Genomic DNA, 26,026 nt, shown 5'->3' with positions numbered 1-26,026 from the left:
CTGCTAATTGTGACAATATATGCACAGCAGGCCTCGAATTTTAATGGCAGCTTCCAGCCTGGCAGCCCATTAAGCCCCTGCTATGCTGGCAATCATTTTGAGGGTCTTTCTATTGATGGAGGCTGGGCAGAGTTTTCACAGGAGCTGTGACTTAAAAGCATCTGTCCCCAGCAGGACACGGATGGAATCAGCAGAGTGAACAGCTCCCAGCCTCAGCTGCTGGTGACATCTTTCCCTGGATGAGGTGGGGGTCAGTCTCTTCTCCCAACTAACAAGGGACAGGACGAGAGGGAAATGTCTCAAATTACAACAGGGGAGGTTTAGATTGGATATTAAGGAAAAATTCTTCATGGAAAGGGCTGTCCAGCCCTGGCACAGCTGCCCAGGGCAGTGGTGGAGCCCCCATCCCTGGAGGGATTTAAAAGCTGTGTCCATGTGCCACTTTGGGTCGTGGGTTAGTGGTGGCCTTGGCAGTGCTGAGATCTCTGACTCGATCTCAGAGGTCTTTCCTAACCTAAAATGACTCCGTGATTCCCTGATGCTGAGGCTGTGCCAAGCCAGCACTTCTCCACACGCTCCCCAGCTCCTGAGCTGCACCGGAAATTTTATTCCTGTGAGCATCTGAGAAGAAGTGGAAATTGTTTCGTCTTTCTGCACCTGCCTCTTGTTTTTTCAAAGCAGGACAAACCTGCGTGCATGGCACAAAGCACTGCCGGGGTTGGCCACAAGATGGTAATGCAAGACAAGAATTCCTGTCGGGAACGATCTGCTCATGGAACCATGAGCGTGAACCACAGAATTGTTGAGGTTGGAAAAGACCTCTGAGATCTCAGATCGTCCCACAGCACTGCCAAGGCCACCACTAACCCATGTCCCTAAGCTCCACATCCACAGGTCCTTTAAGTCCCTCCAGAGATGGTGGCTTCACTGCCCGGGACAGCCTGTTCCATGCTTGACAACCCTTTCAGTGAAGAATTTTTTCCTGATATCCAACCTGAACCTCCCCTGATGCAAATTGAGGCTGTCCCCTCTGGTCCTATCAAATTTCCCCTCAACTGTGCGAGGGGGATCAAGCAGGAATGACTTTTTATGACACTGTTGTGCCTTGTGTTTAACAAAAGAGCATTTGGCTCAGTTGGAAAATGGATTAATTTCTTGGCAGAAAGATACATTCAGAACTGCAACAACTTCACCATTTATCCTCAGCTTGCTAGGCTGAGGCCCAGGGCCTGGGGCCTGGACTGAACAGATAACAACACACCGTTGTCCATGTCAACCACTGCCTGTTTTCCTTCGCAGGAGATCCTTTGTTTTCATTGTACTTCTTCCAGACAGCCAAGATGCTTGGCCCAAACACTCAAGGTCTTACAGAAAACACATTTCACATTCTTCTGCAGTAGCAGCAAGAACATTTGGAAAGAGCCCTTTCCTCAGTGCCTTTGCTCTCAGGAAAGCTGCATCTTTGTCTGATTAGTTTTGCTCAGCAGAGATAAGAGCAGAAGCACAGTATGAGACATGGATTTTCTGAGGTCTTTGCAAGGAGCTGCTGCTATGCCTTGGCACAAAACACAAAAAATTGAAACATATTGTCTTGATATGAATTCCAACTTCTTGGCACATTGCCCTTTTGGGGGTGTAGTTCACCTCAGTGCTACAGTGACTAGTAACAATAAAATTGAATTTTTTCACAGCTAGAATTGTCAGCAGAAAGGTAAGGGGAACTGGAACTTGGGTGAGCCTTGTCCTGGGTAGAGATTTGCTGTGAAGCCACAGAACGGCTATGGCAGAAGAAGAGGGGCTCTGACACCCAGCACTGCAACATCACTTGAGAAAATGCTGTTTTATTTCATTCAGAGTCACCAGATCAATTTTATTTTTCCAGCCTGAACCTAGAGAGTGATATCCTTACCTCCAAAACACCTTCTCGACAAATATTTGCTGCTGTTTGATTCTTAGTCATGCCACAACCCAACAACATAAGTTTGCAATGTGATAAAATCAGGAGATCCTCTTTTGGAGACATAAAAGCAGCCTCGTTGAAGACTTCACTTTCAGAAGGACCCCAGGCACAAACAAGAGTGCCTGAGCTGTTCAGTGCTCAAGTTAATGATAAGGACAGATGTATTAATTAGCTCTTAGGGCTGGTAAAATAATATCATTAGATCATGGCTGTAGCTGACAACTAAATGGAAATATCTGACCGTGGCAGGCCAGGTTAGGAAACATCTGTGTAGAGTTATCCTGACACACAATGTTGATTCCAAATCAAAGCACATCTGGGTGAAATTTTTGGTGTAAATAAGTTGTTGATGAAATTTTTTACATCTGCAAATGGTGGCAAATTCATTCTGATCTTCTGTTTCATGGTCCCATGACACTTTTTATTTGTACTGCTAAAATAGTCCGTTCTCAGCTCTCCAACCATTTTTGGACTGTGAGCATTTCTGAACTAGAACTAATCTGTTCTGGTTGTTGAGAATACTTCAGTAAGTTATTTATATTAAGCTTTTCAAAACCCAGACTGAATCCTTTTTCAAGCAGCACATTACCAGTTCACAGAGAACCTAGAAATGGTCTTCTGTTGCAAAACATCTCACATGTTACCAATCATATTCCCATTTGAAATGTTCAGGATTCATCAAGTTTTCAGCATTAATTCTCAGCTTAGAGACACATGAAGTGAATAATACGTCCCCGTGGAAGGGAATAGGGAGAAGTTACTTTTAATATTTGTAAGTGTACTCGTGAGTCCATCAATAAAGCTGCATTGTGGGGTCCAGCATCAAGGTTGAAAGGACACATGAAGCTAATCAGAGAGGATTCTCTGGGGTTTTGACAGCTGTCAGCTGAACAGGAGCTTCATTTGACTCACTCAACACACATTCGGGGAGGAAATGATCAATAGGCAGCATTTATATTTGTCTCTTAAAAAATCCCTCACTTAGGTGGGACTTCCACCTGCAGAAAAGCTCCAAATTATAGCTGATGGTGACCTAACCAGGTGTGTTTGAAATCAAAGATTGAACTGCTGCACATCTATATAGAAATCCGACCATTTTAGTCAAACAAAAACTTTCAGGTATCTCAAAGTTTCTCCATGGCTTTCGATTTTTAATTTTTCTTACTCAAGTCTGCCTATCTCGACCTCTTTAACCAGATGTAGATGTTTTTCCTGAAGAGTGAAACACATAACATACACCTAATTCCTTAGGTAACACATCTGTTCTGTAAGGTACTGAGCTTCCTGCCCATTTATGATTTTAATAACAAAATTTCATATAGCTTTTAAAATGCATATTCCTTCACAATGGAGAAGAGAAATCCTGTAGAATTTAGCAGAAATATCCATAAAAGCTCCCCATGGCCAGGAATGGACTTTTAATAAAGCCCATTCTCACTGGGAAAATGTGTGAGTGACATGAATAAATGATACATATTCATACTTACATGAACAAAATGAATTTGTTATGCTAAACACCAAATCAGCCTGTTTGGATCTCAGCTATCCATTCTTACCTGGATTATAAAATTTTCTTTTACAAGAACTGTGGCTAGGAAAGTCCATTTATCTTGAAGATATAAATTAGATTTGGAAATTTGTGTGAATGCACTTTATCTTTCTTTCAGATTTAAGGAAACACACTTAGTGTTAGTGGAGACCATTTGTAAATAGGCTGACAAAAAGAAACAGAATTTTAGGTTGAATTCAATTAAAAATTTTAATGACTAAATGACATTGATTGTTTGAAAAGAAAATGAGTGAATAACATATACTGAAAATGAGATTATAAGTGTAATTGTAGGAAACTGATGCTAACTCTGTGTTGCAGCATCTCAGAGAAGGTTAAACTTCAACACCGCTGTGGAAGAGTGTAAGACATCATCTTTGTCCTAATTCTTGTCCACTCCTTTGCACGGGTGAAAGAAGTTGCAATAAACTGATTAAAGCAAGATGCTTTTCATTCTCCCAAGGAAAACGTGGTAGAGCTGTTGAGACATGTGCTGACTGAAGGTGAGGCTCTCAGCTCATCCATCGGCTGCTCTTTGGAATGGGGGAAAAAAAAATGTCAATATCCACACACAAAAATAGAATTTAAAAAAATAAAAACTCCTTTAAGCACTGTAGTTGTGGCACGAAATGTACACGTTATGTCCTCTTCCATAAAAAAGCATCATCAAAAAGAACTTGTGCCAGTTTTGTATTAAAAGGCCTATAGAAATCTCTTAAAATTGCCTTGGTGGTTGGCAGCATCGGGCCCAGGCTTCTGTCTTCAGGTCTTCGGGTGTTTGATGCAGGACTTTTGGTAATCAGAGCTTCTTGTTTCTCACTCAGAGGTCCTGTGGGAAAAGAGAATGTTATCTTCAAATATTAAAAAAAAAATGCCCATCCTAAAGAAAATTAATGACTAAATTAGAAGGTTTGCCATGGGGAGAAAAATGTGATTTTTGTTAGCAGCCACGTTGTTTCAGAATATTGAAGGCAGGCTCAGATTAGTAAAATAAATCACTGCTGGTAAATTTGGAAATAATACATTTTCCTCTCCCCTTAATTAATCAGCTCTATAAAAAGCAGCATAAATCACTCTTAGAGGAAAAGACCTGTTTTCAGAAAAAAAATTATTGAAGAAAACTTCCCATCCATTTTGGAGTTGCAGGTATTTTATGCTGCTATTCCATTTCACAGTGTGAGTTGACAAATACCTGACAGAAACTCTACAAGCTTCACTCAGCACTCAGGTAAGTCCTTGTTTTGTTTATTTTGGAGGCTGGCAGTGGGATCAAAGTGGACACAGGTGTAGTGATGCCCCCACTTTGGGAATAAATGTGCATCAGCAAGATAAAAACCTACAGAGTTTTCCAGCACAAACCATATTCAGGAAGCAGATGCCAAGCTTTTCATCTGTTCAGTCTGCTACATCCAAGCTTTCTCATCATCTAGACCAATCTTTGGACCAGACAGACAATTTTTCAGCCACATTTTCATTCTCTTGCTGCTGTCAAATCAACATTGGGCAACGTTTTGTCTGCCGGCGTTTCTCCGAGGATTAGCAACAGATGTCTCAATCAACACAGCAAAAACACAGTTTCCCCCTTCTCCTTGGCTACAAGCACAACCTTTCATCATGCTCAGATTTAGGTTCTGGGCTAAAATTGTGTGGGGTTCCTTTGCATCCCTGGAAGCCTGTGGCAAGCAGGCCCTGAGTGCCTTCAGAAGCAGAACTGGCTTCTGTATGGGAAGATAAATCCCTGCATTCTGAGCGGTCTGGAATTTTTTTCTTTATATAATCTAAGATCTTCTAACACCAGGCATTTGAGAATTTAATTTTGCTTGACTCCAGGCAACGAGATTAATGCATCCTTCAAGCCAGATTCCTTTGCTTCTCTTTTTGTCTCTTAAAAAGGTAAAAACAACCTAAAAGAAGAAGGATATAATGATTTTGCATGCTTACACCAGGCAGCAAGCACCTACCCAGATCCAGGAACTGGAACACCATGTGCATGGTGTACCTCATGTTTGATGCATGGTCCTCCAGGCGAAGAACAAGTATCTGATCTTTGTTAAAAACTGTCAGCCAGTCCAGGAGATACACAACGTAGAGCCCAACTTGTAACCTCACCTGTAAGCACAAAAACCCCCAAGTTAATTCACCTTAAAACACTTCTAGCTGTAAGAAAAACAGCACTCACCTCTATCATCTGGGCAAAATATCCCCAAAATGTGCTTTTGAAGAATGGCAAAAAGAAAATATGTGAACATTTTGTATCTTCCTCTTGTTTTCAGAGCAGCCGAAGGAAATCTTTGCAAATGGCTTTTCTACAGGGGAGAGATGTCATTTTACCAAGGGCTGGGCTGTGCACTCGCTGCACCAGCCCCAGGTGTGTGTAAAAGCATTGCACAGACACAGTTATCTGTAGAGGGATGCTCAGACACCTCACATCCAAGCTCCTCCGTGCTTGGGATGATCCAACCTTCACGGAGACGCTGAGGGCTCTTGGCTCCCAGATGAACAGCCATTCAAGGGAAGATGCTCAGTCTTTTCACATTCCCAGTCCCTAGGGCTGCTTATTTCAGTTTGATTTCACCTTGGGGATGTGGTTTAGGGCTGGGCTTGGCAGCGCTGCATTAAAACTTGGACTCAACGACCTTAAGGGTCTTTTCCAACCTAAATGATTCCATGACTATCAGCTGCACCAGGTCATGCTGCCACGAGCAGGACAAATATTCAGACTTGATATCAGGTATGAGATTTAGGTGCATTTTGCTGCATCCTTTGATTGCAATAATTAGGTTGAGATCTCAGCTGCAGCAGCGTTGATGGTGCCTTGTCTGAGTACACAATGACAGAGCCAGACTCTGTCAGACCAGAGAGGGGGAAAGGCAGATTTTCAGTCTCTCCTGCCCTAATTGCTGGTTTTTTTCCCTCCTCAATTTTACATAACACATTGAAACATAAAAAGTGTAGCCTGGTGTTCTTAAAAAGTCCAGCCTCCAACTATGCTTATAAATATTTTTCTAAATCCCTTCAGGCTCAGAAGAGAGGAACATGAATCCCAAGTTTTAAGCATCTTTCATAAGAGACTTAACATCTTCAGCTCACTTTGCCACAGAGCCAATGAAGTCAGACAACAGCCTCTTTCACTTCTGACACTGCCCCATGACCTACAGGGCTGCCTAAATTCCTCTAAAAAAGCTATATTTTGAATTATTGCTGAATTATTACTATCCTGTGTGATTCTGATGTGTGTCTTTGGCTGATTACAACTTGAGTCTCCATATTTAGCAGGCTTCTTTATGGATGTGCTGCACCAGAATTTGGAACCTCTTATTTGATTAAGACATCAGGCTAAGATGGGATAATTCTGGCAGGGCAACACCCCAGCCCTCAGTCAATGCCTCCTTCCACTCAGCACTGGGGCAAACTTGTGGTTTAATGCTTATTTTCTTACTCCAGGCTCTTGTGAACAGTCTCTCCATCTCCCTTGTCCACTCCTTCAGGTGCTGGAAGGCCACAACTGGGAGCACCCTGGTCACTGTGCCTTTCTCTGATTCCAAGTGCCAAACACCCCTTTCTTCACCATCAGCATCCAGCAGCAGCCACGATGCCCAGGGCACCTCTCTGGTTTGAGAAATACATTAACAAATAGCAAACCCATTTTTTTCCTGGCAGAGTCACAGAATTAGCAACCTAATGAGCTCACCAGGGACAGCAATCCTCACTTTTTCAACACACAGCAAACCACGAACACAACAGATTTAGCAACTTGGCTGAAGAAGAAGCTAAAAAGGGCCATTGAGGAGCACAGTTGGCATGTGGGTTTTATTCAAACACCTGCTTGTGGCTCTATGGAAAGAGGCCTCCTCTGCTCGTTTCCAAAAGCATCTTCTTCAGAGGGCTGCCGAAGACAACAAACGGAGATGGGTTCTGCACCCTGAGGATGAACGTAAGAGGAAAATCTTTCCTTCTGGTTCTCTCTCTGCCTTTCTCTGCCACACTGGAAGGAATACTTTTGTGCAAGCAGATGGCTGGAAAATTCAGCGATGCTGCCCAGCAGCAATTGGTGTCTGAGGGAGTCCTGGCAGCTGCAATCAGGGATCAGCAGCTCCAGTCTACCTGGTGAGTGAGAGCAGTATCCTGTTTGCTCTGCTGCTGCAGGGCTCCAGCCCGTGGAATACACTCTTGTACTGTTATTTTATCCACTGGATGAGGCAATAACTTTACCCCAGAGGCAAAGGAAGGAACTATTCCCTCTGAATCCTTTACAGCCTGAGCAAATAAAAGAGGACTGACTGGCAAACTGGCCAGATGTGATATTTCAAGTCAATCTCTTCCATATTATTCATATTATTCTCTGCCCTCAAGCAAAATCTGAAGTCAGTTCTATGCTAAAATTGTGAATTTTGGAATCCTAAGCCTGTAATAGTTATCCACTCCCCTGCCAGCAGTTTCTGTGTTTTCTTGTATCATTTTCTGGCACACACAAATAAAAATAAAAATAAAAATAAAAATAAAAATAAAAATAAAAATAAAAATATAAAAAAAAAGGGAAAAAAGGGGAAAAAAAGGTTTTATCTAGCTATTGGTAGCCTTTTCTTACAAAAGAACACATAATTTATTCTGATTTTGAGGCAATTTGGTACTGCAAAGATCTTTGCCAGAGCTACTTTTTGGAGACATCTGCAAAAAGCATGCACATTAAATTTCAATCTTCACTAAATGCACTCTCCATGCACTTGCACAATAGGAAGGCTGTGTTATTCCTGTTGGCATTCATCAGGGAACAGGCTGAGGAGACAGGTGGGCCCCTACACCATCTTTTACATGTTTACACTTATATTTATGTCCTCCCCTTTACAAACAAAAAGGGAAAAAGTTTTGATTTCTCGCTGCTTCCTTGCACAGGATTTTGGTGTCTTCACAACCTTTCCCCCAGGTGAGAGCAGCAAGGAACCAAATGTGCCTGGAAATACCTACGGGCATGGCGTTGTTGAGGGTGTTGTTGTAGACACAGGCTCGCAGGGAGTAATCCAGCACACAGCCCTCAAACAGCTGCAGCGACTCGGCCACTTTTTCATGGAAATCCTCCGCGGATTTGTTGGCGCTGGCGAAGTACAGATAATCAGAGTACAACCTGCGGGGGAAAACGTGGCAGTGAGGGGCTGAGGGGGTGGAAGAGTGTGGATACAAAAATGCTGCTAGCGAGGATTTTCTTGTTATTTTTCTAAGCCCGTGAGAGACTTTTCTCTCTCACAGAAGAGGTAGCAGAGTGATGTAAACAACCAAACACCTGCAGCCTTGAAAAGTCTTGTTTATAGCACAGTAGAAAAATATTTTGACAGTGGATGTTTTAGGATTTTAGCCAATCACCCCAAGGGGAGGCTGATCCTTTGTCCAATTAGACTATGAAGGAAAAAGTCCATAAGAGAGTTTGTAAAATAATTAAATAGATCAATCTTGCTGCACAATTCCTGCTTGCTGGATCTTCTCCTCCTCCCTACAGCTGAGGGGCATGGTGATATACCCTAGGGCATTTTAATAGAAGAGCATTTATTTACCTGGCAATTCCAATCTGGAATTCCATACTGGACTCCAGGGAAAGGGGATGTGTGTGTAACACCGTCCCACCCACAGCCTGCCGCCCAGAGACACTTTTTCCATTCATTTTAATGAGTTTTAGCTCCCAGCAAAACCGTCTCCAGGGAATTTTGAACAGCATTCCCACTTTCAAGGTCAGCATCCCTGGAGACCTGACCCTAGAAATTGTGGGTGCCAATGTTTTCTCCTGAAGGCAAATTTTTAGGCTTTAAATTCATGTTCTCTGTGAGCAACAGAACCGGTCTCAGGTGATGTTGGTGCCCCTCTGCACTTGTTGTTCCATGGACAGGAACAGTCCTTGCCTCTAAAGCTTAAAGCTGATTGTAGAAACTGTAACTTTAGGTGGGGTAGAAAGTGTAATTTTTATATGATTACCAAGCTGGCTACCATCATGAGTAAGAAAGAGTCTGGATTTCACACTCCTTTTACAGGAAGCTTCACCTCCAATCTTACATTGATTTTCCATCAAAAACTTCCCATTTACAGCATTCCACCTGTTGATTTTCTATTTTTTTTTTTCAAGATGAAGGAGGAGTTTCTCTAAGTTACAGAGGAGTATCCTCTCATTGCACACTTTTAGCACAAGTTTTTCAATTGCTTAAAATTACTTTTAAAATTTTATGTAAATTCAAATCTCTTTGGGGGTGATGTGGTGAAAAAACCCAAAATCTACAGTCAAGGAAAATATGAATTTTAGCATTAACCCCTGAAACCTTGACTGGGCTTTTGCAAGATGAACATGTTTTAAAGAGACAAAGGAAATACTCTGACATGGAATAAATATTGGATCTGCTGAACATGATATTTTAACTTCCATTTGTAATTAGGCTTAGAATGACCAGAATCACAACAATACCACAGGATTTTGTATCACTTGAGGAGTCACTTCCCCAAGTGTGTTTGCAGCACAGATTTGATGCCTCCACAGTACCCATCTCTTGACAAAATTCCAGAAATCCTACATATTTTTCAGCCTCTTCCAAAAACCCACAGGTGTCTAAGAAATGACCTAAAAACACCAATCTATTTAGGTCTCGCTTATTACTCTGTACTTTTGTATTGCACTTACTTTATTTATCCTTTAACTTCCCTAGATTTCTGTGGGTACTTAAAAATACCTCATTTGGAAAGTTTAGGCCTTAATCCAGCAAAGCACTTAAGCACAGGAATAGCCCCTCTGCACTCATTATTTATGTCAGTATTTTGCAAGAACCGGATTTTAATTCCCATGTGAAACAAATGAAGACTCCAGTCATTTAATAAAAAAGAAGAAAGGGAACAGCTGAAGGACCAAGCCTGCTGAGTTCACCTAAATTAGACACACAATAGCATCTCCTGCTTGCAGGAAATGTGGATATCGGCACTCAGCTTGTCCCAGGGATGGTGGGACTGACTGGTGAAAGGTTTCTTCCTGGGGAAAATCAGCCAGCAGGCATCAGGTACAGCATGGGCCAGGTTGAAGTGTCATTAAAAAGGTTTAATATGACTGCTTAGTGTTTCTAACCATCCATCAAAAGAAATGCATCATTTTTAAGGCTTGTTGGCATCTTATGAAAAACGACATTCTTGAAGACAAGTTCTCCCTCTGCAGGGCAGTTGAGATTTTTCTTTCCATTTTTCTTTCTTTTTTTTTTTTCCCCCCTTGTGTTTTTAATTCTGGGGACATCTGCCTTTGCTGATTAGGATTTCAGCTGTTCTGGCTGCTTGAAGTCCTTCCCTTCAACCTCTGTCCATTCTGATGAACTAATGGCACCGGTTGACAGCCATCACAAAAATTATGTCATTCAAATATTCCCTGCTGGGGATAGCCCAGACCCTGTGCAGGTTAGATCAGAGCCTGTCCCAGCTCCATGCCCTCCTGGCTACTCCAAGGAACCTGTCCCACTGCCTGGCATCACCAGTGGATGCCTGACCTGTCCCTTCTGCTTTTGGTCCTGCAGCTCAGATGAGCCATCAGGAATGTAAGGAACTGTAAACAAAAAGGAACCAATTTGTCACAAACACAGTAAGGGAGATGAAGCTGACTTTTTCTGTCACCCCTGATAAGGCTGGCAGAGAGTACATCCCCATTACAGAGGGTGGTTAAGGCAATCAGGGAGTTTGTCACTAATTTACATGAGGAAGCCACTTCAGGCGCTCTCTCACATAAAATTACCATCTGTTAACTCCTGGGGTCAGGAGATGCCACTGAAGTTGAGAGCTGCATTTCCTGACACAGGAGCTGGGAAGCATCTCCCAGCCCTGCTCACACCACAGCCATGTCCTGCTAGCAGGGGAGCTCCTAGGGGTGCACCATCCCAGCTCTGGAAGCTGCTGGGCAGTGGGTACAGGCTGCCTGCACAAGCACCACAGGTCTGCTCTTCTCCCAGAGCCACCAGAGCCTGGTGCCCACCATCATCTGCACCCCCACCATCATCTGCAATCCCAGCATCGTCTGCACCCCCACCATCATCTGCATCCCCTTCCTTCCCTGAGTTTTTCTGGGGCTCTGCCCTTGGGCACTGACCTTGCCAGAGGTATCCTGAATATCCCTATGGAGCTACAGTGAGAAGGAATTCACATCCCCTCAGTCTGATCCTTGTGGACTCTACCTCCACCCCGTCCACCCTCCCCATTACCCTCATCATTTTTATCCTTCCTCAGAGGACATAGTGGAAAGAAATGTCCCAGAAATCTGGAGGAAGACTGGAGAGAAGTGAAATGCAAGTGGAAAGCTGCACATTCCTGTCTCTCCACAGCCATTCAAAACAGCCCATACCTTGGCAAAAGCCAAGCCCTTTCCCTACAAACAAAGTCAGGAGCACCAAGGATGAACTCCTGTAGCTGTTGGCTGTGCAAGCTACAAATGCCCAGTGAAACTTTACACGAGGGTCTCACCAAGCACTTTCCAGATTTAAAGACGTTTATATCCTTTGCTGACTCTGGAGCTATTTAATCATTATTAATCATTATTATTTAATCAGTTGGAACTGCAAACCCCATGAAAACATACATTTTTCTCCCTAAATGAAATGAAGCATTTCCCAGGACCACTTCTGCTGAGGTCTGACCACTTCTGCAGTGCCCTCCTAATCTAGCGAGCCCTGCTGAAAACCAAGGCATATTAGCTCATGTGATTGCATTTGATTGCATTTGGAAACCTATAAATTCTTTTTTTTAAAGTAGCTCAGGTGTTCAGGCATGGCACTCATGGCATTCACCCTCACATGCTTCTCTTTAAAACATTATCACAGTTACCTGTGCCAAAATACACAGAATAAAACCCCTCTTACCACAACCAAGTAGCTCTCCAACACCACGTGAATATTTACTTGCATCCAACAGAGTGAGAACTAATAATATTATTTATAACAAGAAAATTTTCTGGCTCACCTTTCTACAGGGTCCCTCAGCATGATGATAAGTTTGGCATTTGGCTGGAAGGCATGGATAAAATCCTGGATTAGGAAGGGAGGTTCTCCTTCAGTACTGTTGTCATAGAAGAAAATCCAAGCGTTGTTGTCCCACATTGTCGAGGCACTGGCCTCCCCTGGAAATGAGAGGCATCTCTGCTGGTAACTCATTCAACTCTTCATGTTGGAGCGGAAATTAGCTGAATTTTAAATTGCTATGGACAGATCAAAATTGACTCCAAGAATTTCAATACATCTTAGCTCTTGCAAACTGATCTGGCTAAAGTTGCCAGAGCTGCAGCAATCCCAGTGCCCTGTGCTTTTGGGAAGGCAGGGATGGTTAAGGCAGGTTTTGTGCAATTCCACCTGAAATATTACTGTCCATAAGCACACTACTTCCTGCTGGTGGTTAACACATGCAAATAGATTTGAGCTGGAATGGACTGCTCAGGGTTTTATCACATTCTGTAGTGAAAAATCAAGGAATCACAGAATGATCTGGGCTGGAAGGAACATTAATGATCATCTTGTTGCCACCCTTGCCATGGGCAGGGACACTTTCCACTAGGCCAGGTGGCTCCAAGCCCCATCCAACCTGGCCCTGAGGAAGCAGGAGTTTGTCCCTGCTGAAGCCTTGCAGTGCTCTTTGTAGCACCCACGGGTTGGCCTTAATGTTCCCAATCTCAGAGGAGCAGCTTGTTAACAAATTGTACCATTTCCCACAGAAAAGTGTGGAAACTACCACCCCTGCTGATCAACAGTGTGGAAAACAGAATCAGGAGAAGCAGTGAGCACATAAGAAATATTTTTAAAGCAGCTGAGTTGTGTCATTGAGGATTGAAATATTTTTTATGCAATTATTCATGTAGAAGAAGTCAAGTATTTACTAATAGATAAAAGGTTTACAGAATAAATAGCACACTTTGGTAAAATACCAGATTCTGGTGTCTTTCATGACTGAAGAAGCTCACTCTGAACGCAATGCTACAGGGAGAAATATAATCAGTAAAAATCTCTGCCAGAGTGAGTATATGATGGTTCAGCTGCTAAATAAATTATCTGTAAGATGTTTTGAATTTTGTAACCTTCTCTGTCTTTTTAAGTAATACTGGCATTTATGTGGCACGGTACTGTTTAATAAAACATATATGGAAGCTTTTTGGGGACTTACACTCTCTGACAGTCTATGAAAGCTAATTCTTGCTAATGAGGTTTTTCAAATCAAAGGGAAGGAGATTAAAAAAATAATAATGTTGTAGGCTTATAGACTTGTACATTATTTCCCTATTTTTTCTTCTTTCCTCTTCTGGGAAAGTCCAATAAAGATTTAAAAGACGGACAAAGCACAACATGAGAAAGGTACTGGCTCCAAACTTCAGCTGAACATAATGTGATTCATTAACAAAGTCTGGGAGTTGTTAGAAAACACATTAATCTTCTGTCAGGTTCGTTTTGCCTCTTTTCAGGAGGAGATCAGGTCCATTGGCTATAGCTGGGTGTCCACAGCAGCTCTGCTCTTCCATTCTAAATTAATTAGCCAAAGCACTGCCTAATCACCAGCAGGCTTTGAGTTGTCAATTAAAACTCAATTAGCCCAGCTCCCACGCTGGGTGAGGCAGAAACACAAAGGATTAAACAGAGGCCAGGAGCTGAGGCAGGCCTGCCACAGAAACCTCTCCTGAGCTACGGGGACGTGGGGAAATGCCAAGGGGTACAAGCCCTTGCAGACAGGGCTTTACAGGAGAGGGCACTCCAGGGATGGGAGCAACCTTGGGAAGTCACTGCTCCATCTCTGTGGCAGGCACAGCTGGGCTGAGACAGCTCCCTCAGAAATGTTTGCCTAAATCATGCCAAGGTAATTAAAGTCTATGTCCTCATCGAGCCACCTACTCCTCTCTGGACTAGGCATGATCACCCTTCACAGTTCTCTGCTCTGTTCCCTGATCACATTTAATGTTCTGTTGGATTTATCCCAATTAACGTGGTCAAACCTGTGAACACCTCCCTACACTTCTGCAACGTGAGCTACAAAAAAAATCAGTGCATTTGCATGTAAGTGGGTGGATTCTCTGAACATCAGAGCCCACATTCCACAGAAATTGTGACAGCTGGATCAGCTGCCACCACCCGAAATCTGCAGGCAGGACCCAAACCAGGGAAAATCCCAGAATCAGAAAGGTTGGGAAAGACCTCCAAGACTGTCAAGTCCTACCCAAGATCACAGGCACAGAACCAAATCATGCTAGAGCATTAACAGGGCTCAAGGTGCTGCTCCAGTGCAGTCAGCCCAGCATAACCTGGGCTCAAGAGGGTAAATCTTCCCACAAGGTGACTGCCACAAATTTAATGAGGGGAAAAAAACATATATATATGTGAAAAAATAATAATCATTCTGGTCCCTGCTGTTTTTCATAATTTTAATTTCCTGAAGCAGCCAAACAAAAATATTCCTGACAGTTTGACAGTTTGGTTTTAATACCTGCAAAGAGAAAAAACCATACTAAACATGAGATAAATCAATCACCGACAATTAATTATGTTTAATTACTCCAGTGCAACTGAATTGGGGGTTTTTTGGTATGGACTTAAAGAACATATGAATTATTAAATTGCCTAAAGAATGGACATATAACCTCCTCATTCAGTCATTAATGGATTAACATCATATTGTGTTTTCACAAGCCATTCCTCTGAATTTATCATATTAATGATCCCACATAAACAACTCCTGCTCAGAATGCCTCAGGCTGGATCAGCCCTGTCCTCTCTGGCTCATCTCTAAGCAGATGTTGGGGTTGGATTTTTTTTGGAAAATGCAGTTATTACCCACTAGGTTTAATATCCAAAGAAGCTTAACTTTTCAAAATAATATAACATGATGAACTACTGAAATATTTACACTTTTAATTTGATTTTTCTTTGCAGTCATCTGAAATAAGAAAAGGAAGATTATGAGCAAACCTGATATTCATACAGATTCGTTTTAGGCTAGATGGCTTTGTTTTGTTTTTTACCAAGGTCATAAAAGACTGCCTTAATGAGTATAATCATTCGAGACTTTTCCTGTAAACTTAATAAGAAAACCCAGCAGAACCTTAATGAAACAAGAAATGAGACCACCGGAAAAAGAAACACAAAGTGAACTCTACAAAAAGCTGCAACAGGAGGTAAGTAATCAAAGATGTACGTTGCCAATTAGATCAGTGAATTTAATTAGCATAAGCACTTCACCCATGAAAGGACAGGAGATATTATTGTAAGTAGCACGCAAATCTGCAGATGTCCTTGACAGCAACATTTCTTAAGAATCCCATCTTGCAGATGCTGCTCAGTGTTGCAGATGTTTAATAAAGTGAATGATGGATTTAAACAGGGGCTGGGGAAGTTCTGAACAAATGTGACTCAGCCAAGGCTCTGGTTTAACCAAGCTAAGGCATCAGCACCATCTCATCCAGCCAGCAATAGGTTAAAATTTTTAAATCAAACCCCCAGTAATTCTGAGGGCAGGAAGCAAAAATCTTGTCTCTATTTTCTGTTGAATTGTGGCTTCAAACGTCCTTGAAAAGTCTCTTTTTGACAGGGAACTGTCACTTGCACAACTACTTTTTGCATGGAATGTGTCTGGTTTCCCTGGGAAGTTCTGAGGTGACAGAGTAATGCTTGTAAAACTCCCATCCCCTCAGTTTTCTGGTTTTAGCAGACAGCAAAAGCAGAATTTAGAAGTTTGTGATGTTCCTCATGGGCACTATAAACCTGTACACCATGGACCGGAGTGGATGAGCCCAGCGGATTGACCACTGTGTGTCATGGAAAGCAATCCAGGGATCCCTCCCTAGAGCCCAGTGCTAACCATGGACTTCCATAAAGTACAATAAAACAGCACTTCTAGACCATTTTTAGTGGTAATTAGGTAATTTAATTTTAATACCAATTCATTATATCAATATCTTCTGTTGGAGGTTGAGGAGAGCCACTGAGAGCTTTCCTTATCGTGTCTCACATCAGCTCCAGGATTTTTCCAGTACCCAGTGTGTGTCATTACACCACAGTTTTGTGTTATCCCAGACACACTGCTCCAGCATTTGGAACTGAAGCCACAATCCCAGCACTACAGGCAATCCCCTCATAATTGTACTTAAAGTGGATGTGGCACCTGGGGACACGGGTTAGGGGTGACCTTGGAAGTGCTGTGGGGCAATGGATAGACTTGATGATCTTAGAGGGTTTTTCCAACCTAAATGATTCTATGAAAACAAAAGGAAAACTGGGTTTGAAGGAGTTGCCAAGGTCATTCTCATTCTTGGAAGCAGAACCCCACATTAATTAAATGCTGATGTTCATCAGATATACAGCACTTGCTCAGGAATTTTCTAAAGATAATCACAGCTTCTTAACAAAGCAGGAAACCTCCCTCCAGGGAAAGAAAGCCAAGAGCTTCCAGGCACACCAGGGAAAAACAACGCCAGGGGCTCTGTGCTGAGAACAAGTCACAAAATCCCCCTCTGGCCCCTCAGCTCTGAGTGCTGCCCATGTGGAGCTACAGGGATGTTTTGGGGCTGCGTTTGCCCTACCAATGATGATGTTGTTCCTCCTGCCACGCTCCTTCCCCTCGTCACTCTGCAGCACACTCTGGATCTGATGTGCTGCCAAGTCGAACAGATCCAGGTAATCTTCCACAGGGTAGCGGTCGTGAAATCCATCCCTCAGCCGGATGATTCCTGAAAGAGCAGCAAAAAGAGAGAATCAGAAACAGCTATTATAATAACAACAGGGCAAGACTGACCATGGTGCAAACCAAGGTGATTTCGTAGATGTGGCTGGCCCCAAGCCAGCCAACATCAGCACGAGATCCGACAGACGAAGTGCAACCCTCAGATAAAAGTGCCAATAATGAAGTGGCTGAGATCTGAGATCTGAGTTACTGAATGATTACACCATAAATTCACAGTGATAGGAAATATTTTAAGCGCTTTGTTTTGTACTCCCTGCATGAATGAGCTTGGATTTATTTTCTTCTAAATTTAGCTGTTGGAAAGAACATAGAAGATAAGATTCTACTTCCATTTGCACCCATGTAAATTGAAGTAATATTGGACTCCCACTAGATTTACTGTTCTGAGATTGAGCACAGGCTCTGATGCCAAATATGCAAATCAATACACACTGGGAAATCATTCATGTTTTTTTTTTTCCTTTCACAGGTATGCAAATAACACTCCACAGTAGTATCTCATTTTTCTCCTCTCCTTCCCTCCACTCTGGGGTGAGTTCAGTATCACCTTCCCCCTGCATTTCTCAGCATCTTGAGCCACATCCTGTGATTTTTATACTCCTTTTCCCACTCCTGTTTCCAAATCTAGTCTCACTTCTCCATTTGCTGTGCATGCTCCCCACACAGGACTTCTCAGCTCTCCCTTTCTTGTTCCCACAAGGCCAATAATTATCAATTATGTGAGAGGAAAGCTCAGCAAGGGAGTTCTTTTGTCCATTGCCTCTGATTTTCCCCTTTAGGAAAGTGGGATTTAATGAGGGTAGAAGAAAGTTCAACAGCGTATTTTGACTTGTTTTGAGGGGGAAAAAAAAGTGCAAGCATGGTGCTACAGACAGCCTTGGTTTGTTACCACCCCACTCCTGGGAACAGAAACAGTGGCAAGGAGCCAGGAGAGAGAGACAGTCAAGCTGAGACAAAGTCCTGTGGAGCATCAACCATCCCAGCAGAAGGGGAAAGGAGTGATTTGCGAAATGGGGCCTCCCCAGAGGGCTGTTTAACTTCAGCTGAAATTAGTCAGTCTCATAAAAATCCATTGAATCAGAGGATGTCATTGAACAAAGAGATTTTCTTGTCCAGCTTGTGTTAGAAACCTAACCAAGTTAATAGCCAGGAGCATAGGAGTCATAGCCACTCGCTGGCTGTCCCAGTTTCACTTGTGAGTGTATTTGTCATATTCTCTGTTTTTCTTTTTTTAATTTTAAATAGTAACCATTAGATAATGCACTTTTAAGGCAGAATTAAAGGACTGAGCCACCAGGAATAAACTTGGTCTTTCATTCTCAGTGGCAGACAGCTGAGATGATCGGAAGGTCATCCCTACAGATCCCCCTCCCATGAGACCACGAGCTCTGCAATCTTTCCTCATTCTCCAGCTTTACAAAACAACTTCAAAAAAACCTGAATTATGCAAAGAATGTTCTCTTCAAGGATCAGCACTTGGTCCCCAGTGGCTGACCACAAGACTGTGCAAGTGGAGGGGTTGTGAATGCCAGCACAGAGATAGGAATTCACCCTTGTTCTCAAGTTAGATGCACTCCAGCCTGATTTTTTGCATTCTTCTGCCTGTTCGGAAGGTCAGGTTCAGAGCTTTTTAGTGAGCCCAGTCTTGCTGAAGTGAGGTTGGGTGCACTACCTCCTCCAACATTCATTCCAAACATTTATGCTGAGGTTAATATAAGTGGAGAGAACTACTTGGTGAAAAACATTTTAGCTTAAGGTATCAGTTGGGTTCAGCCTTTGCTGCCAACTCTCCCGTGGAACACAAAATCCTCCACAGATTTTGCTGCCAGTCCCTCGTTTTCATCACTCTACTTGAATATGAGAAAAAGTCGTGGCTGCCCCATCCCTGGAAGTGTCCAAGGCCAGGTTGGACAGGGCTTGGAGCAACCTGGGAGAGTGGAAGGTGTCCCTGCCCATGGCAGGTAGAACAAGATCATTAAGGTCCCTTCCAACCCAAACCATTCCATGTTTTGTCTTCAGTCAGCTACTGAGACGAACAAGTCCCTTTTCATGGGTCTTCAAGGGATACCACAATGCTTCTCTTCTTTGACTTGATTTCATTCCTCAGTTCACACTGGTGCCTCCAGTGTTTCTTAAACCAGACGAAATTATCTCAAAAGCACAGCTGTATTTTCATCACATTGCTTTAAACCTTAGCTTACAAAAAAGGATTTAGAAAATGTCTAAAATATTTATCTTGGCAATGTTCTTATGGCATTTGCGAAGGAAGAAAATTGAAAATTTAACAGCAAAATCATGAAATCCCATCTCTGTGGCCAAGAGCACCTCACCAAGCAGCAAGGAACAAAATCCTGTCTGCAGGAGCTCAAAGGTTCTTCTGGGATCCAGGGCATGGGAAAGCAAGATGGAAATGACAGGACCGCATGCAGGAGAAATGAAGAATTTGAGGTATGATCTCAAAATAAAGAACAGAAGCAGCACTGCAGGTGTCCCAATGCCTCAGAAAGTGTCCTTCCTTGCCTTTAGCCACAGCAATTCACTATTTTCCCATTCCAAGGAAGCTCAGAAAGGCACCAAAAGAAAGTAGTGATCAAAGTCCTCATCTACCCCCCAGTGCCAGGTCTGTCCCATTCCAATGGCTGTGTCTGCCATAAAGCAACAGCAAATGAGAAACAGAAATTAAGATGTCACTAAAATAAGCAAAATCTTCCTCTTGGAAACAGTAAAATCACTGAAAAGTCTTGGATCTTTGACGCCAAAGTCATAACAAAGGAGGGCACGCCAGCACTTAACAAAGCCAGACCCAAGAGCTGGAAAATCCAGTGTCTGGGTGGAACCCAGAAGGCACAACACTCATCCACACATAGAGAGGAGCAGTTAGGAAATTAAAATGGGTCTTCTGCAGCTCATCTAATCTCTAACCACAAGACTGGCCTTCCTCAGCATCCAGAGAAGAGAGATAAGGAGGAGAAAAACACTTCAGATGGATGAAATTCTGTGCTCAGCCCCACTGCCCTGAGGCCCTTTGGAGGTGCAATCATGAGGTGTGGATGCCTTTTACTCCAGTTGGCCACAGCCCCAACTATTCAAGTCTGCCTTCACAGATGGAAATATTGATATCATCCAGGAAAAGTATCAAAATATGTGCAGGGCCCTCAGTGTGAGAGAGATTCCTCATGCAGAGCATCTCTACTGTTCAGTGATGGCCAGAGCTGTGACATTAAAGAAGCTCCTGCTACAGTGGTATTTATTGAACCATAAGGACTGAAATTTTAAATAGTGACCCATCATTTATTGATGTGAGAGAGGCTTTACAGAATTTTCCAATACAAAACTATCACTGCTACTCTTCAACTCTCCCATGACAACCTAATTCGTTTCTCTCCTTGCCTTTACAAATTCTTAAGGTGGGTTTTATCGGCCCTTTTTGTTTTTTCTTAGATTTTCCAAACCACTGCAAATGAACCAAATGAAATGTGCGTTTTCTCAAGAGGTTTAACCCAAAACATCATTGAACAAAAGCAGGTTGAGCGTCCACCACGAGGATTTCTCAAAACTATCTGTTTCAGTGGTTCCTAGGTAATCCAGTACGGAGCAAATCCATTAATTTCACCCCAGACATGTAGAAAATTTTAGGAGACACAACTTGCCTGGATAGCAGAGGACATTTTCACTCACCAAAGCGTTTCCTTGTCCACCAGTGGGGCTCCTTGATGGCCGAGAAGCGAACGTCGGGGTGCAGCCTGAGGCGGTCGTACAGGTCCGTGGTGCCACACTTGGGCTGCCCGATGATGTAGAAGTGTGGGAGACAGCGCAGGCGGTAGTGTTTGTCCTTATAGTGGTACAAGTGGTTCCAAAATACCTTCCTGAGGTAATCAAATATGATCCGAAAGCGCTTGGAGTACAGTGCATAGGAGTTGGTTGCGTAAGGATCCGTGGTTGTGTTTCCGCGGTACTCTTCATACCAACAAGGGTTCTTGCTATTTGGAAGGAATTTGTTAGGAATTACTGAAAACATCTGCAACATAAAGAACAACAATTTCAGTCAAGGCATCAAGCAATCAACAGTTATACTTTTCTTACTTAGCACGGTGAGAGAACAGAAACTTTACCTGGACATCTTTACCTACAAAGTTTACCCCATTTTTTGCTTCTGATGACACCAGAAACAAATCCTGTACGACCCATTGGACTGGGAGAGGAGTATTTAGAAATCCTTTTATTTTAAGGCCAGAAAGGGCCTTAATAATCCCCCAACTGCCCTGCAACCCCAGGAAATTATTTTTAAAGTCAAACACCCAATACTCAAAGCAAATTACCTTCCAGTTGTTAACTCTGAAATACAAGGTTTGCAATGATTTTCAGGAAGGCACCCTGGCAAGCAGTTATTAGAAAGGCTCTTTTCTTATTTATCATTTCAGGTGACAGGTAAATCTAAGTCACAATAATTTCGCATGAGACAAGGTAAAAGTTCAGTAATGTTGTACAGCTATCAGAGGGCTGCCTGATTTTTTGCTTCAGGTGTCAAGACCATTTACAGAACCCATCCATCCTGCCCGTGACTCAGAGGGATGTGATCTACAATGGCAACTTCTCAGCTGCTGTGAATCAGGAGACTCTAGATGGTGTAAATCACTTTATGAACATCCCAGCAGTTGCACTTTTTTATATCTAGGCAAAAGATTGATCCAAAAGCCTTGAAACAAGGATGTAAGAAGCAGTTTAAGACACGCCTCAATTCATACTTACATGTGGCTCTTGCTTCCTCAGCTCTTCTAAATCAGGGCGCTGCCTCGTTATAAACTCTATCTTTGAAGTAATGGTGTCAATAATTAATTTAATGCTTGGATAATCCTTTACATATGAAATATTCATTTTTGAAGGCTGGTAATGGTCTTTCATGTCACTAAGGCTTTCATTGTCCATTAAGCTGGGATTGCTAGCAAAAGCTCCGTAATGGAAGGGAGATGGGATCAGCAACAGGCCATGCTTGGCTCCAGTCAGTATGTAGGACACCATCACCAGAGTCATTATGATCAACCCAAACATCAGACTGCAGAGCTTCCCCTTCCTCAGGCAGAACAATCCATTCCAGCTCTCACAGTGATCAGTCCTCACTTCCAGAACCGCGAGCCACTTCATCTGCTTGCTGTCAGTGTACAAAGGGATTTTATTTTCTCCTCTGCACACAGGACACTTCTGGTTATTGTGATCAGGTCCACGGCATCTGAAACACTGTCTGTGCAAGTCATTTGGTAATAAATGTATGCAGCAATTAATGCAATACCTCATATTACTACGGTTAAACTCCTAGATCAATGAGCCGAGCACAGCCATAAAAATGTTTCTGAAGAATATGAGTCATCTTCTCTAAGTCTGAAATTATTTCATTCCTGGAGTGATTCTACGACTACTCAGCAATGCAAAAGGACAGGTTCAAAACAGAATAAAAAGTGACATGTGTCACAGAGAGAAAAAGAAACCCCAACCACCACCAACACACAAAAATAGATGTACTCTGGATGTGGTTCCCAAGAATTTGGCTCAGTAAGAGGAATGTGGCGAAGTAAGGATCAGCTACAAAACTGGCTCAAGTTTTTCCCATTGAACAAAATGAGAAGGAAGAAATATTGTTACGTAGTGTGAAAATATGCAAAAAATAAAAATAACTCATTGTCCTCTGCTTTGTGCTGCAATAGGCAAATATGGGTAGAAATGTCCAGAATTCCTTAAAACGAGCAGGTTCCAAACCACACTACTGCTGCTGGAAGCTTCATCTTCCCACAGGTGGCTCCAAAGAGATGCATTGTCCACCCTAGGGAAACAAAAACCAGATGTTTCTATACACCCAGACATCATATCCACATCACCCACAGCCACAGCAAAGCACAACCTACCACGAGTCATTTCACAATTCTATTTGAAAGATGCCTGCTGTTGCCAAGTCTGTTCATTACAGCATTCAGGATATTAAACCCAGGAAACATTTGGCTCCAGGTTCACAGCGAGCTGCCCTTGCTTTCCCATCACCCATCTGCTCACACCAATGACTGGTTGCTACCACAGGTAACACTACACAACCCCCCTCAGCTGCTCACTGACCCACCCAACAGATCTTAATCTGCTCTTGAAATATGGGAGCATTTCTGGACAGTATCCAGTGACACAGGTTTAAATAATTACACTCTGTCTGCTCATGGGGATCTTAAATTAACTGTCCTAAAGTGGGGTAGGACCCTGTTTGAGACAGGGATAAAATAACAGTTTCCTTTCAAACACAGGAGATAAAAAGCCAAACAAAAAAAAAAAAAAAACAAAAGCCACAAGTAAACTTTCAGCAAGCTGAAGGGATTAAAAAACAGACACAAGGAAATGCTAATGACAGGATCTCAGGTTTCTGGACCAAATGATGGTTCCTCTTATTACTCACCAAATCAGAGAACTATAATCATTACTATAATGAATCCCACAATTTGACTATTTTGCCTTTAGCTCTATCAACACCTATTTTTAATGCTTAAGAAACACTGCTATAATTCTAGATAATAACTCCTTCTTCATTCCTACAAAAGCATCCTGATCAAATGGGGCAGTCACTTCAGATCCTGCATTTATCCTCATCCTTCTGGCTGCATTTTTGTATGAGACAAAGTGCTTTTGTAAAAATTATTTGAATTCTGATGTTTCTCCCACTGAACAGAGTCACATATTGGAGGATTTCTGCAATCAGAGCAAGTAGACTGTGTCTCAGGGACTCAAGAACAATTAGATAAATATTGAACAAAAGTATTTGCAAAATACTGTCCTTCCCCCCAAAAAAGTTCATTTCCTTAATGAGTTTATTCTCTAGGTTAGATGAGGCAGACAGAAATCTCAGCATAATCATTACTAACTATATTTAAACCAAAGGGAAAGAAATTAGTGCAAGACTTCTCAAAGAGACCAGTCTTAAAAACTTCTCTAAGGAACAGAGCTGCGATGATTTTGACAGAAGTTTGAACAACTAGAGAGATTAAATCAGATTCATATTTCATATTAAACCTAGAAAGTTTATTCTTTCTTATGCATAAAATATCTCCCCAGTAAATGTCCAGAAGAAAAAGAGGAACTATGGAAAGGAGCCAAGATTGGAAAGACTGTGATGGTTGTCCAAACACCACCAATGGTGGTGAGAGGGAGGACAAGGAAGGGAAGTCCTGACAAGAAGTGAGAAGTTTCCACTTCCCACTTAAATATTTCAGGCAGTAATAACCCCTGACCAAACATTTTGAAAGAGGAAACCAAGGGGGCTGGAGACAGAAGCAGTGTCAGGGCAGATTCAGGCAGCATCCACAGAGGTACTAGAGAAAGTAATGAAAACAGAGATATCTCAAAAAAATACGGAAAAAAAAAAAGAGAGAATGGAGATGAGGGCCTTCATCACAAAAGATAAAAAAGGAAGGTGAAAAAAGCCCCTCTCAAAAAAGAAGCATGAAGAGGAAACTACTGGTTAAAGCAGTACCTAGAAAAGATCTGGTAACCAAAAGCCACCCTACAGCATCTCTTCAATTAAATTGATCATGTTCTACACTTTTGTTTTTATGTAATCCTTCTACCCCAAACTCCTCCTCTTTGACATCCCCCTCAGTACCCTCCCAGACCTCTGCTCCCAGCTCCTTGCTGTTTATTTTCAGACACCAGTTCCTATGCACTGGCTATTTAGAATACAGAAAAAATCCAATTTATCTTCCAGTCCTCTTCTAACAGGGATCTGCAACCTTCTCAGTGACAGTGACCGAACAGATTTATCTGAGATAGCCTTATGGAATCAATTCCAGGTTTGTGTATTTGACATCAATTCTCAAGCTTTTAAAAAGAGCAATCAGAAATACATTAATGAATACAGACCACAGGACCTTAGAAAAACCACATAACCATCTCTGTCCTATTCTATGTCCATTTTTGTGTTAAAAAAATGGACTGGAATTTACTGAACCCTGCCCAGGGTCAGACACTTCTCATGAAAATCTGCTACAAATACTACAAAGTCTAGGAAAAATCATGTTAACTACATCTTTGACAGGTGAAGAAAATGGTTTATCAGGAAGTTGATGCAAGGGTAAAAAAAATAGAAATATGTTTAGGCTACAGTAAAACTGAGATCTTAATCACACCAATCATGAGGGGAAATTTAAAGTTCCACCAGCGATCATAACTGCCAGCTCATGCACAAGCACTGCATCAGGCTGCTTAATTAGATAATCAGTTTGATGACCTATCACAGGACAATGACAGATCACTCAGCTAATAGAATAGAGACATTAATCTCATTTTTTTTAATAACTGCTGGTTGCCAACACGCCATTTTACATGATTTTCCACTGTCATGTTCACAAAATAAAAAAATTGAATTGTAATAAACGCATAAAAGTCGGGATGTAATTCCCTAGTGCCACTCCCTTCTCTTTCCCAAGAAGTTTTTAATAGAAGTTCATTCCCCAACCTTTCACCATGGCATGAATGATGCTCACCAGCAGGGCAGGATCTTCCCCCAGCCCTCATTTCCCTCATTCACCCCATGAAACCGAGACATCTGCACCATCTTTTTCTTGTTCCTTCCATCCAACATTCCCAGCAGCCACAACCCCAGCCGCCAACACACGTCACCTCTTTGTATTCCACTCCTGAGAGCAGAAGGATGTGGATTGCAGGCAGAGGGAAGGTTATGAGGCTTGAGCTGGTAATAAACCATGTGTGTCCCCTTATATTTTAGCTGCAAAGCTGCTGGCTGTTCACTGGCAGAAAATTACTCTCTTTACACAACAAGC

The 26,026-nt window shown here is 42.4% G+C and overlaps 1 protein-coding gene across 5 annotated transcripts in view; it reads right to left on the bottom strand.

The window, feature by feature from the left end:
* Positions 1–3,700: 3,700 nt before the first annotated feature.
* The window catches only part of CHST15 (carbohydrate sulfotransferase 15), a 44,745-nt gene continuing 22,419 nt past the window's right edge, over positions 3,701–26,026 (bottom strand). For all 5 annotated transcript variants that reach the window (XM_039554084.1, XM_039554083.1, XM_019293912.3 and 2 more), the window contains 7 exons: positions 21,969–23,034; positions 20,898–21,237; positions 17,059–17,205; positions 12,468–12,624; positions 8,475–8,631; positions 5,471–5,618; positions 3,701–4,338 (listed from right to left, as the gene is read on the bottom strand). In XM_039554084.1, coding sequence (XP_039410018.1) covers positions 4,148–4,338; positions 5,471–5,618; positions 8,475–8,631; positions 12,468–12,624; positions 17,059–17,205; positions 20,898–21,237; positions 21,969–22,511 — 1,683 coding nt within the window. In that variant the 5' untranslated portion in view covers positions 22,512–23,034 and the 3' untranslated portion in view covers positions 3,701–4,147. The remainder of the gene's footprint in view (positions 4,339–5,470; positions 5,619–8,474; positions 8,632–12,467; positions 12,625–17,058; positions 17,206–20,897; positions 21,238–21,968; positions 23,035–26,026) is intronic.

The sequence above is a fragment of the Corvus cornix genome, chromosome 6 (assembly GCF_000738735.6).
Source record: "Corvus cornix cornix isolate S_Up_H32 chromosome 6, ASM73873v5, whole genome shotgun sequence".
In the NCBI taxonomy this organism is placed as follows: Eukaryota; Metazoa; Chordata; class Aves; order Passeriformes; family Corvidae; genus Corvus; species Corvus cornix.
The sequence above is the reverse complement of the archived record's forward strand: the minus strand, read 5'-3'. Positions and strand labels throughout refer to the sequence as shown.